Source organism: Camarhynchus parvulus, chromosome 2 (assembly GCF_901933205.1).
Source record: "Camarhynchus parvulus chromosome 2, STF_HiC, whole genome shotgun sequence".
Lineage (NCBI taxonomy): Eukaryota > Metazoa > Chordata > Aves > Passeriformes > Thraupidae > Camarhynchus > Camarhynchus parvulus.
Window position 1 is genome coordinate 35,982,653 of NC_044572.1, and position 14,128 is coordinate 35,996,780.

The 14,128-nt window shown below is 40.3% G+C and overlaps 1 protein-coding gene across 3 annotated transcripts in view; it reads right to left on the bottom strand.

Annotated features, from left to right (window-relative positions):
* Positions 1–4,538: 4,538 nt before the first annotated feature.
* The window catches only part of TBC1D5 (TBC1 domain family member 5), a 318,017-nt gene continuing 308,427 nt past the window's right edge, over positions 4,539–14,128 (bottom strand). For 2 of the 3 annotated variants that reach the window (XM_030969420.1, XM_030969429.1), the window contains one exon: positions 10,184–10,477. In XM_030969420.1, the coding sequence (XP_030825280.1) occupies positions 10,184–10,477 (294 nt within the window). Of the gene's footprint in view, positions 10,478–14,128 lie in introns of all 3 variants that reach the window. The other variant, XM_030969414.1, reaches the window with a different exon arrangement.

Consider the following 14,128-nt stretch of genomic DNA (forward strand, 5'->3'; position numbering starts at 1 on the left):
GTTAGCTGCTTCTTTACTGTTTAAAAAAACCTATTCAAATGCAAAAGTCAGCAGCAGCAATGAGCTCATGCTTCGCCTTTCCGCCCTCCCCAGCCTTGTATCTCGGGATCTATTTTTAATGCGGTTTCAGGTCAGTGCAGATTCATTGTGCTGTGGGGCACCGGCAGCCCACAGGGCACTGCCTGGCCAATGCATGGCGTGGCAGAGGACCCTTGGTGACGGGGTTCTTCACGCTCTGCTTATTGAAGAGCCTGGTTCACAGGGAAACTTGGAGGCTGTGCTGCACAGCTCCCTGCTGACATAGGCTGTGGCACAGCCTGGGTTTCCAGGAGTGCATGAGATGGGCGAGGGCCATGGCTGTACCTGCTCAGATGCAGGCTTCTCCCATCATCCCTGGTGGTACCCCTTGCTCTCTCTGGAACATGCTCAGCACCCTGTTGGAGCCCTGTGATCATCACCCATGGCACAGAGCAGCACTGGAGAGGCAGTGTGCTCATCCCCAGGAGGAAGGCCTATGCACAGATAAAAGAAGGAAAATAACCCCTGACACTTCCCTGACTCTGGAAAAGTGAAGAGCACCAACACCCTCCCTTCACCCCCCTGATGGGTTCAAGTCCCAGGAAAAAGCTGTGTGAAGATTTTCAGCAGGAAGCCAATTACAACCAAAAGGGGAACCTTTCTCCCCAGATGTAGCCAAACTGGAGGACGCATGGATGTATGAAATTAGACTTCACCAGCCTGTATGAGGCTCAGTGCCCACTCACACCAAAAGCCTTTGCAAACTTGCCACAGCAGCCCCAGAACAGCGAGACGCGATGATGAGGGGCTGGGGAGCAGAGCATGGGGAGGATGTGTGGCACAGAGTGTGCTGCAGGATGGGTGCCAAGCGCCCCACACAGCCCCCAAAATCAACGCAGCCTTGGAGGGAGTGGGCAAGGGCCAGGCACTGCTGTCCATACGCTGCTAGAGCTCAGCGCAGGGCTGCTGGCAAGTGTCCCCTCCCCACCCCAGTGCAGAGGCACTGGCTGGCCTGTGATTCCTCTTTGAGACTTCCCCTGAACTGAGGCGAGGACTTCCAAGAAGTGTGAGCTGCTGCCGCCCTCGCTGGGGTTTGCTACGTGATTCAGCAGCAGCAGCAGCCGCGGCTGCGGCTGGCGGAGGCTCTGTGGTGGCTGCTCCCAGCAGAGTGCAGGGCGCCTTCAGCACGAATGTTCTGTGCACAGCCAACCAGACCCATGAGTCCAAGTGTGATCAGTGTCTGGTATCTCTGAAGACCAAGGGGTACTTAGGGGCTGTGTCTGCAGTGAGCATTTCCAGTGACCTTGGACAGGACAAGGACCTGTCATTTCTTATGGGTGTTTTACAAGGGCACACACCATCAGCAGAGATGAACAAGTGCTAGCACAGAACTATTTTAATGGAGCAGGAAGGGGAGAAGAGGCTCTCCCCAGTGCCCAGGTTACCCAAGTTACCAGTGCAGCAATGTAGCTAATAAACAAAATGCTCTCAATAATCTTAGTCCTCTGTTAGTCTCTCTAAGACTCTCAAATTTTAACAGATCCTCTTATCAAAAATAAATCAAAACTTCCCCGTGGTGCCTTTGCTTCTGGAGACCATTTGCATTCCCCTGACTTGCTGGCTTGCAGTGCCACCCCAAGCCCTGTGGTGAACCATTGATGCACATGGCTATCTAGGCCAGCAGATTCTGGATTAAAAGAAGCATATGTTGATCTGAAAAAGCTGCTGTGGCTGCGGGCATCAGTCAAAGTGTGCTGATTCACACTCAGGGTGATCTGATCCAAGCAGGCTGGGTCTGCACTGCAGGCTCTAGAAATGGGGATTTATTTCTCCCCATGGTGGCCGTGCAAGTGTGGTAAGGTTAGAGAGAAGATTGCTCAGCACACTGCTAAAACCTTGGGTTACCCTACTGGTCTTTCATCCAAAATATGGTGAATACCAATCATGCAGCTAATGGTTTTGATACTGTACAGGATGTACAGAGACAACAGACAGACAGACATCTCTATCTGCCTCAGTGTATGAGCTGTCCCGGACAGTGCTGTTTACCAGCCTTCCTAGAGGAGTGAATTTTTCAGGTCAGCACCTACCTCCAGCAGCCAGCCCCATAAAATGCCAGTCCTGCCTCTGAGTGCAAGCTGCAAAGCCTCACTTTCTGTTTTAAGTATCTCTCAGTTTCGAACTTGCCTGGATCTGTTTCCAAGGATCATCCTGCAGCACAGGCCCACCTGCCTCATATAGATTTTATTTCTTATTAAAGATAAGCTCCCTTCCATCCAAAAACCAGTGAATTGATGAACGAATTTTAAAACACCATGAATTGAAATATATTAATTTTAAAAGTTTTGTATATCTTTCACCTTTTGTACTTTCTGTAAAGGATTACATAAAGTTCCTAACTGAAATAATTTTGAACCAGAAGGTGCCTTTCTCTTAGAGAGTTTCAAAGTAGTATACTTGAAACTTTTACAGTTTCTTTCTGAAGGAAGAACTCGCCTTGCTTCTACCTGATGGCTCTATTTGGTCTCATCAGCATTTTGCAGCAGAAACTGGAGTTCATATTTTTATCATCAGCCCCAGCGCGTGTCTTTATCTTGATCACGCTGCATCCACAGTGTGCATTGACAGGCTTATGAAATGTGAGAATTTTGGGCTGCTTCTCTGTGCTTGAGGTCTTTGCTGTGCATTTTATAAACTTGCTGAAGGTTAGACTTGTGTTTTCTGATTTTGAAGGTAAAGGATACAGTTATTCTCAAATAATGGTACACTGCTCTATCATGCAGATTGCTTCCTACAAATGCTTTCCCTTCACAAGAGGCCAGGCTCAACAGCCTGAGACCTTTGGGTGTGCTTGTGGCTTTGCAAGGTCAGAGAACCAGCGAACGTTTGCTGGCAAGGTGTGACTTGCTCATTTGGGTCAGGCTGCAATTTGTATTGTACCCTCACATCTCTTGGTGCAGTTTTCCCCAAACGATTTGCACCTGGATCTCTCCTAAATCCCAACCTGGGGAAGGGAAGGCAGAGATGGGGAGATGAGATGGATCTGCAGATTGTGTACAGGCCAGGGTGCAGACAAAACACAGAGGATGGTGAGGAAGAAAAATAAACTCTTGGCATATCTTAGAGAAGCACAACAAAAAGGTATTTTCAGAGAATGAAGATTTTAGAAAACAATAAGAAATCTTATGTGGAAAAGCAAGTGCTAATTTTCTTTCTCAAAAAAACCTAGATCTGCAGAAGGCATATTCATCATATAACTTCCTCCAGTAAGGCCAGATGCAACTTAACAAGCACTGGCAAAACACACAGTGCTCTCGTAGATGAAAAATTGTAGACACTTTTTCTCTCTCCAGCATGTTTTAATAGACATTGGTTTTCTACTCAGTGCAAGCTACCAAGCATACTAATACCATCATATAAAAACACAGCATTTAGATTACAAGAATTTTAAAGATGCTCTGTCTCTCTCTCTTTTCTTTGGCTTTCTTCAGAATGTCTGATACATGGAGGAGAGAGAAGGAGGGAAGTTGCTGCAATCTCTATGTGGATATACACCAATAATAACAACATCTCTTTAAAAATCCATAATATTCACATACAGCAAAAATGTCAGAATATGAAAAAAGAGATTTTTATTTGCTCTTTATAAGCCCCTCTACAATGCAAAATTTGCATCCCACAGAAAGAAAACACTGAGGAAAGCACATTTCAGGGACTGCAATGCCAGCACAGTTAATGATGCTTGCAATTGCTTTCCCGTTTTTATTTCCTCTGAATCTTAAAGATCCATGGAAGGTAAAACACACTAATTTTCATCTTCTGATCCTCCATCTGTCCAGCAACACTGCAGCCTGTGTTTCCTGCACAAGGATGGGTCTTCCCATGCATGGGAACATATATCAGCGTGGCATGGCCTTGGGTGCCCCACATTTCCTCCAAGCACAACCATGGGCCACCTTCCCCTGTGCCCAGGAGCACCCTGCCCCAAATAGGGTTCTCCTTCTCCATGGTTTCTCCAGGTGGGATAGGGAATCAAATTTTTTTTTTTAAAGAAAATGGCATAGTTTGGTAGAGTGCATTATTTACTCTCCAGTGTGTTTACTAAAGGTTATGTTTTCTAGAAATTGAAAACAGACACTATTCCCATTCACAGTTTTTTTTAAAGTTTATGCTTAACTCAAGCCCCATTTACTATGATAAAAAAATTGGAGAAATCAGTGTTTTGTTTCGGTATTTTTAAAGAGAACATGTATCAGAACTTTACCCCACAAGCAGTATAAATACACATAGGCTGTTTTACAAGAAACAGAACCAAAAATTCTCAGCAAAGAGACTGTACCAGTACAGGCAGAAAAGAAAAAACCAAGTATTTTTGAGCGAAGCCAAGATTTTCTTCTATTTTTTTATTGATTGTAAGAATTACAACGGAAGTATGGCTAGAGAAAATATTAGGCAATAAAACTTACAATAAAATTTACCACAGGGAAGTCATGAGGACTGAATATGGATACCACCTGCTGTAGAAGTATTGTGAGATTTTCATAAGATTTCAGATTTTACATGAGAACAAGAAGCACACTGGTTGGGCTGGTGGCCAGGCTGCAGGCATAGGGTATTAGAGTCCTGAGATGATGAACAGCTAACTTTGATCACAGTGACTGAGAATTCCGTTATTAAAGAAGATGAAACAGCTGAAGTTTTTATGGGTACCACAAAATTGTCAGATGGGCTTGACTGTGGGAAATCAGAACAAAAGAAGTTTGGAAAGAGGGTCTGCTGAGGAATTCCCTCATCATGACTTCTTTGCAATGTAGTAAACATGTGCAATTCATTGCTTACAGACTGGAATTAACGTTCTCCAGAATTTGAAAGTTCCAAGTCTGAAACAGAAGAAGTTCATTGCAGTCCAAAACTCCTATAGGTGCTTCTGTCAGTCACCCTGTGCTATAACCTGGAGTTCCATCAAACTTCTCTAAATGAAATGAAACTTTTTTCAGACCTGATAATCTTTGAAAGCCTAAATAATCTTTGTGTGTATTTATTTTATATTTTAAAAATCGTTTTGGTGTATTCTAATCCTTGAAGCTTTAAAAATGTTTTTATGAAAAGGCTTACATTCACTTACATTTTCTGCCATGTGCTCCAGAATGTTGCAAGCCCCTCCATTTGTGGACAGAAATGATGTATGTTCCTGACTACTGCAGATATATATATATTATCCAGAAAGCTATATGACACCACTGACAATCTGCCTTCTAATATCTGTTTGCTTGGTATACTCTTATTTGAAAGGACAGTTTAATGATGCTCTGGAAATGCTGCTATATTCCCCATCCACTGAATTCAATTAATACAGCAGGTGGGCAATCAAGATATTTTGACAACTATTCTTCCATCTCAAAACTATGTAGCATTTATATTTCAAAAGGTCTCAAATACTGACATGATAATTTGTAATATCTTCAAATGCATCTTTGTATGAGTTAAAAATTCAGACAAACTTGGTTTTGCTACAGTCCCCAAAGCTCACAGTCAAAGGCAAAGCTGTGAAAACTTTCTCAGCTCAAAGCTCTGCAACTGCATGTGATGACTTAAGCAGTGGAGCTCCCATCAGGTCTCTGGATACGATTACAGGGTTTTGTTACCATGGAAGACAGTGAAAGTGTTAAATCAGCGGGATTTGAAGGATCAAATTCTTACCATTCACAGAAAATGGAACCACAATGTCTTCTCTCTGCATCTGATGTATTTTAACAGTTCCCACATCCTGGTATCAGCTAAGCTTTTACAAGTTAAAAACAAAGATAGGTTTGCACAAATCTACCTGGTGTAGTCAAACAAGTTACACAAGTGCTATCTGAAGCACAGTTTGGAAAATACCTCTTATAAACAGTATATATCTGGAAAGAAATACAGTTTTTTTTAATTTGCACAGTTTGGAAAATACCTCTTATAAACTGTATATATCTGGAAAGAAATACAGTTTTTTTAATTTGGCAATATTATAGTCCTGTTTCTGGTGTGAGGTTTCTTTGGTTTTAATTTATTTATTTAAATGACTGTTCCTCATCTGCACTTATTTCAGCAGTGTGGGACCAGATTCTGCTGCTCCCACACTACTGCTATCATCTGAGTTACTGTTACTGGATTAAAACTAGTTTGCAGTTTGAAAGAGCAAAATGTGGTGAAATAATGAGTATATCATTATTGTTGTTATCCTAATTTTGACAGGGTTTGTGCTGTACAACATCAGAGAAAAAGATGGTTCCTGCCCTAAAGAACCCACAGTTTCAGAGTCTCAAGCTGCAACCCATCCAGCTCATTGTCTGTTTCTAGGGTTGTGCACTTTGCCTCTTGCAGGATCCTCCCACACACCTAAAACCTCCCTTACCATTTCAGTAGTTAAGTAAGTTGTGAGAAGCAGGAAGGCAAGTTGCCTGTGTGCATGCTTCAAGTTGCTGTTACTCTAATGACCTTTTTCATGCTCTTTCATCTCTAAATTTAGCTACTAAAGCCAGAGTCTAGCAGACTGGGGGACATGGCAAACACTATGCACAGACTGTATATAATCACTCTCAAAAGAACAGCACAGATTACAAGACAGAGTAATTACTATTCTGTAGCCAAATGAAGTTTATTTTATGAAATTGCACCTTTTCAAGTCTAATAAATCATTAGAATCATTCATTCTAGACCAACACATGCAGCACAAAATGAAAAGTATTATTTAAGGGCTGACACCAAGAATTTGAATATCTGTTCATGTTAGGATGTATTTGAAAAAATGACGTTGTAACTGCCAGGCACAAGTACATCTAAAATCTGAAATGTAATCTTTAAAATAGTTGCCTCTATGCCATTTAAGGAGAACATACTGGAGAATCATGAGTTAAGAATGTGAATTCAAGTATAGAGATTCAGAAATGTACTGTACAGATACTGGCACTGTCATTGAGACACAATGATGACACTATACTGAGCTTCATGAAATTACAGAAAAGTTATGTCATGGTAAATACTGATTCATTTTCAGATACAAGAAATTTCATAAAACAGGAAATATTCTATATTGTTTAGTTGAGATGACATCCAGTTTTATTCCCTGGATCACATACATAAAATCTGATTAAAGTAACAATCAGTTTTTGTGTTTATATAGATAGTTTTAAAGTTTAAATCATCCTAGTTCTCAGAAATGATACTTCCAGTATTCTAGCCAAAAAGCTTTCCCTCTTTTTTGAGAAAACAGCACAAGCACAACCCAAAAAGTTTGTTAATTCTTTCTTTAATAAAGCGGGCTAAATGTTCTTCCAGAGTAAAGATACAAAGCTCCACAACTAAATCAATACCCAGTCAAAATATGGATGCTGTCTTTCTCCAGAACATACAACTGACATGACATGCAAGAGACTTTAAAGTAATAAATATTGATTACTTTATAAAGTAAATACAGTAGAACAGTCTCAGATCAGCAATCTTAATGCTGCATCAGTTTTTGTCAGCAATTTGCAATGCTAATAATTTTTCTATCTGATTACTGTTATCCATGAACATTATGAGCAGGTCATTTCCAGAGAAAATGAATAATCTTGTATTTTAAATGACAATTTCTCTTTCAGTATATTCTTAACATAACACAAAACAGGGTGATGATTTGATGTTTTTTCTAACTTACAAGTTTCTAACTTAAGGAATATACTAAAACACTTTTCAATATCTCTGCACTATGATCAAATATCAGAGACAACATATTGAAGATGTGAAAGGACATGGTACAACCAAACCAGATTCATTTACTGGAGTTACTCTGATCTTATTTGTATAATTAATTGTCTCTCTGCTTTTGGAGATTTTTATCATATCCCATGGCATGATACGCATTCAGTTTATCGGTATTCACTGATTCTTAGAAACTCCCCAAATCTTTATAAACTACTGTTTTAAAATATGCAACATTAAAGATACAACTAATTTACAAAAATAAAAAACCTGTACAAATCACACTCTTCCACTGGCAATAAGACTGTTCAAGAAAATAGCAATGTGACCCCTGAAACAACCCACTAGAATAGAAATCAAAAGACTGATGCTTAAAAAAATAAAAAAGAAGTAAAAACATTTTCTCTTGCCAAGCTACTGGAATCTTTGAAGGTTTATGTATCACAGAATATAAAACTTTTCTCTCTGTCCCCAGAATATTTCTTTCCTCTCTCCACAGGTACTTCTTCAACAGCCACTCTTTGCTGATGGCGCCACAAGCCCTGCTGTATAGGTTAAAGCTAGAAAAGCTTGAAAGGCTTAAATAAATCAACCAGCCACCCTATCCCCTGGCATTCATGCAAACTCAGGGTAATAAAATAAACTGGAGACAGGCATGCATGCTGAATTCCAAAGTGATCTTTTATGAAGCTTAAAATAAACACCTCTCCAAACTGTTATGCTTTTAAGATCTTTCATCTAAACAGTCACCTGACTGTTTGCATCACTCTGTTGCAGAGAGGTGTGATACTATGCCCGCTCATAACATTCTAGTATTTTAACATTTTACAAGGCACAAATAATCTCTGAAGAACTACATGGTGGCTTTTGAACATGTAAGGATGGCAGCTACCATGTAATTACATGACAATTAACTCTTCAGTTCAGTCACCGACACAGACCTTGTAAAATCTAAGACCAGCAAATCACATGTCACCTCATCTTTTGGGATACAGTACTTCATTTACAATTACCGACTAAGCAGCAAATAACTACAATTTCATAACTTTGAACAAACACAAGCTTTGCCATGCGAATAGGAAATTGTTGCATGGTATAATGTATATGCATCTTAAAAGCAAATGAGGCTTTTTTTTGCTGCTGTGACAGAGTGACATATTAACATTCCTTCCTCAAGCTAACTCTGTGTAGGTCCTGCAAGAGGAGCAGTCTACTCACCACCAGTTGTTTTCTGAATTCCAACAGAGGTTACAGGGATCAGAGAGGACAGAAAGCCCCTCTCATCTACTTGAAGAAAGCTATTATTAAATGTACTATGGACTTGATGGGAAAAAATACACTTTTCCATAGAAGAACAAGTAACAAAGTTAATTAGAAACTTTCTGTTGGTTAACGCTGCTGCACCATTATGTTTCTTGTGATTAGAAATATGGAAATCATATAGCAATATATGTAAACAGAGTCTATAGAAGATAATAGCAATGAGACATAAAGTGCTTTTAATTATGAACATTTCATTTCACTTTGCAACCTTCCCTGGTAAGTTATGATACTCGGGGGTAGCTTTAGTTCAACCAGCTCAGGTCTACATTATGAAATACTGTTATTTCCCTTGCACCTACTTCTTGACTGCGGTAGTCTGAGCAAAATTAAAAAAATCATGCCAGGGGAAGTAAAAGTAGACAAAGATAAAGAAGGAAAGAGGTGAACTTGGAACTCTCAAGGGGAAAAAGTAGAGAAAGGCAAATAAGGCTCTGTTGTGTAGGTCCTCATTCTCAAGGAGCTTGTCACATAATCTCCAGCAAGCACTGAGGAACAACTACACAAACCTCTGCCCTGAACACACCTCAGGCTATTGCAGGATGAAAATTAAGAAACTAGGATTCCTCAAGGGAGAACAAACTTCCTACCAGGATGATGCTTTTAATCTTTTTGATACTCATTCCCTACTTCTCTAATCACAGTCTCTGAAGAAACAGTAGCCTTTCCTACACAGAAAACCCAGTCAAGCATATTTTGTAAAAGGACAATATTAAATCTAGCCTGTCTTTCCTGCATCAGGTCTGATGTCAGGTATCCACACATTTCCATTATGGTACCTAGCACATACTACTCTATGTTTTGGGAAAGCATCACTTCTATAGTAACAAAGCTCCTAAGAAGGGTAACAGCATAATTAATAATAACTGTATATTAGAACTGGGTTTTACTGGGTCTTTATTTAAGGCAGTTATTAAAATGTATATATTATTTTTTTAAAGTAGCAAATTTATCTCTTTTTTTGTTTGTTTGCTTGCCTTTTTAATTTAGGCCTTTGGCAGCTGAGATGGGCTACCTTTATCTATTTTCTGTCCTTGTAATCCAAAGAACTATCCAACCCATGAAATCACAGAAATTTGAGCTGAGTTGTAATGACAGATTTCCCAAACTCTCCCAACCTGTTTCCTTAGATGTCCAGTGGGCTGACAATAGCAAAGTCAGAATCTTTGCTGTTATTACTACTGTCATCATCAGGGCTGGAGCTGAGGTTGCTGGAGGAGGCTGAAATGGAACCCATCAGAGGGTCGGAAAATACCAAAGAAGAACGAGATGGAGCTTCTGCCTTCACTGCTGCCTCCTTGTGTGCCTGAAGGGGCTGCACCGGCTCTGGAGCAGCACTTTTACTTCTCTCCTCTTCTTTGGAAACCATAATATAGCCATCAGCACTCTTGCTCTCACTAGTGCTCGGATCAGTTGTAGTCTGTGAAACAACGGCACAGAAAAGACTTGAAGTGAGCACCAGCATCATCACATAACGAGGATTATGAAGCATGTCAGGCATATGGGAATAGGACAAAGGAATAATTATTATCCGAAAGTGGCAATGACTAAATAAAGTGAGAAATAAAGTGGATATTAACTTTGGATGACACCATTTGTTATTTCACAGAATCACAGAATATTCTGAGCTGGAAGGGACTCACAAGGATCATCGAGCCCAGCTCTTAAGTGAATAGCCCCCACAGAGATCAACCCACAACCATGGTATATTAGCACCATGCTCTGACCAACTGTGCTAATTTAAAAAAGCATAAAATGTAACACTCTAAAAATACTTCTCTTGATCTAACAGTCTTACGCGTCTCATCATCACAGTGCATCCACATGGTGACCACAGCAGCCAAGCATCACATACATTACAGCTGCAAAGACTTTCAGCAATTACAGTGGGTTTCTGTAGTATTTAGTGAAGTAGTTTTGAAAAATTTTTTGCTGGTTTGCATGTACAATAGCATTATGGAGCTTGTCAAGAGAATGGTTTAATATAGAATTTCCTAGTAAAACCCTGACTTGTGAAATCTGAACCACCCATAGACCTGGTTTAGTGTGCACCAGTCTAGGTTCAAAAAATCAGGGCTGCCAGAGCTTCCAGGGTTAGTGTTGTTGACTATTTCCTAACTCTTCCAGAAAATGAGGGTCTGGGAATCTCAATTCTGTCTGGTTAGACCTTGGGAAATGTGTGTCCCTGAGCACTTAGGTAGTAGCTCAAGTCCATGCATCAGTGCATCAGAAAACAATGAAGTCTCAATCTTATATTCCATTATACTAGCCACACTCAGAATCCCAGCTTTTCCAGTCAGAGCTATATGTAATTAGAAAGGGAGACTGTCATACATAGCAGAGTGGGATTTCTCACTTGTTGACAACTGGCAGCCTTTTAGCTTGCTTGCAACCCCAATGGACAACACTTTGTTTCCTGCTGCAAGAGCTGCATTCAGCTCCTGTCTAGTGCTGTGTTCCTCTGGCAAGAACATGACTGCTTTCTTGGTCGCTTCCACACAGGTTTTCTTCAGAGTACTAATGCAACCTGCCAAACAGCCTGTAGATACAAGCACCCTGAAGATGTGTGATGCCGAAACCAATATAATTGATTACATGAATGCAAAACTAAAAAAAGGAAAAGTAGAGGGAAATGTGTATGGCCACATTTGTGGCAATACAAGCCCTTCACCTGTAACCCTTCCACAAAAAAAAAAAAAAAAAAAAAAAAAAAAAAAAAAAAAAAAAAAAAAATCATTCTGGGATGAAAAGAGATTATAGGTATTACAAAAAGGAAAAAAAAACCCAAAAAACAAGCAGTTACAGAAAAGAAAAATCAGGAATAATCTGAATGAGACAAAGGCAAACCTACAGCATAGTATATAAAATTGGAGTACCACAAGCATGTGCAAGGCACAACTACAGTTACAGAATCCACGACCACCAGCAAAACTTGTTTTGCAAAATTTATCATTACAAGTGAAAATTATTTTCTTGTTTTGACTACTGATTATAGATCAGAATGTTCTTGTAGCTCAGGAAGCAAAACCCACCTGTGATTATGAATGACTGTAAGATGAAATGAGGGAGCTGGAAGTCTTTGGTTGTTATTTGCATACTCATTACAAATTGTTAGAAGTGACAATGAAGATAAATAACAACTGAATGGGAAAATATATTCAAATACAGAATTGTGGCCAAATTTATATTAATAAGGATTCAAATATCTCCCTTTTTAGTAAATTCTGAAATATCCTGTTCTCACAATTTATAATTTTTGTCTGTTATCTACAAGTATGCAGGTATAATAATATTATATTATTAATATTACTAATATTTAATAACATATAATATTCTGTTTTGCATTGAACTAATTTTACTACTTTATAATTCAAATGGAAGTATCTTGAGTCCAAAATTTTACCTGTTCCAATGTAAGACAGTTGTCACATGGATAAAAATTGACATCTATTGTTTTTGGTAGTAACTCCTTTTTCACAGAAGACTTAACAAAATTCATACAAAACCCAACAGATTGGTTTTAGAAAGATCAACAACTAGCCTTTTCTGAGTGTTATCAAAATTGATCTCCAACCCTCCTGATACATGCAGAACCAGAGTAGTTCAAATGTCAAAACTTCAAGCAGTTTCCATGAAGTTAAAACCACACCGTTCTATCCTACAAGGAGAGACACTTCACTGTTTAAACACTTCTGAGCCAAGGCATCATTTGTTAGTAATTAGCCTTTTGCTTTCATCTTGTCTGTTTGAAATGCTGTCTTCGTGAGTTGTCAGTGAGTCAGCTGCCATCACCAGGGGGCTGAGGACACAACCGTGGCTCTGCTCCAGCAACACAGAATCACAGAATAGTTTGGGTTGGAAAGACCTTTAAAGGTCACATAGTCCAACTCCCACAGCGAGGCATGGGGACATCTTCAACTAGACCAGGTTACTGAGAGCCCTGTCCAACTGGATCATCAATGTTTCCAGGGATAGGGCACCCAACACCTCTCTGGGAAACCTGTTCCAGTGTATCACACCTTCCTCATCATAAAAAAAAATTTCTTCCTTAGGTCTAATCTAAACCAACCCCCTTTTAGTTAGAAATCATTGCCCCTTGTCCTATTGCAACAGGCTCTGCTAAGAAATTTGTCTCCATCTCTGTTTTAAGCCCCCCTTTCAGTACTGAACAGGCACAATTATTAGGTCTCCCTGGAGCCTTCTCTTCTCCAGGCTGAAAATCACCAACTCTCTCAGCCTGTCTTCATAGGAGAGGTGTTCCAGCCCTCTAATGATCTTTGTCACACTGCTCTGGACTTGCTCCAACAGGCCCATGTCCTTTCTGTGCTGGGGACCCCAGAGCTGGATGCGGTGCTCCAGGTGGGGTCTCACCAGAGGGGAGCAGAGGGGGCAGAATCCCCACTCTGAATCTGCGGGCCACACTGCTCTGGATGCAGCCCAGGGTACAGCTGGATTTCTGGGCCCGAGTGCCCATTTGGGAAATGTCCAGCCTCTCATCCACTAGAATTCCCCACTCCTTCTCAAGAAGGGCTGGTCTCAATGCCTAATCCTCCAGCCTGTACTGATACTTTTTTGGGAGCTCTAAATACCATAGTCAAAATTTCAGAACTTTTTTCCCAGCCCCCTACCCTGTACAACAGAAATATACATTCCTCTAAACAACCACCACCATATAATTCACCTGGCCACTTTCCACACTTCTATTTAAAAGCTCTTAGGGAATGCAGTACTGCCTCATTTTTCAAAATTATACGCTTTATTATTCCAAGCTATCAAGAATCCTTTATTTCAGTCCTCACAGCCCTCACACCTCCACCTTGCGTAGGGTGACACAGATCTTAGTGAAACACTCGCCCAGCAAGATCAGTATTTTTGTTTCTGGCACTCCCCAGTTTCCTAAATTCTGCTTTCAAGAGTGTGTTCTAGTACAGTTGAAAAAGCATCCTGCTCTTTAATAAAGGAAAGAAAACCACTCATCCCAATTTCTTGTTGTTACTGTTGAGCTTCTCAACACTACTCTTCATGCCACCCACACTTTTTGGTTTCGCTAAGGAGACCTGTAGCTCACTGA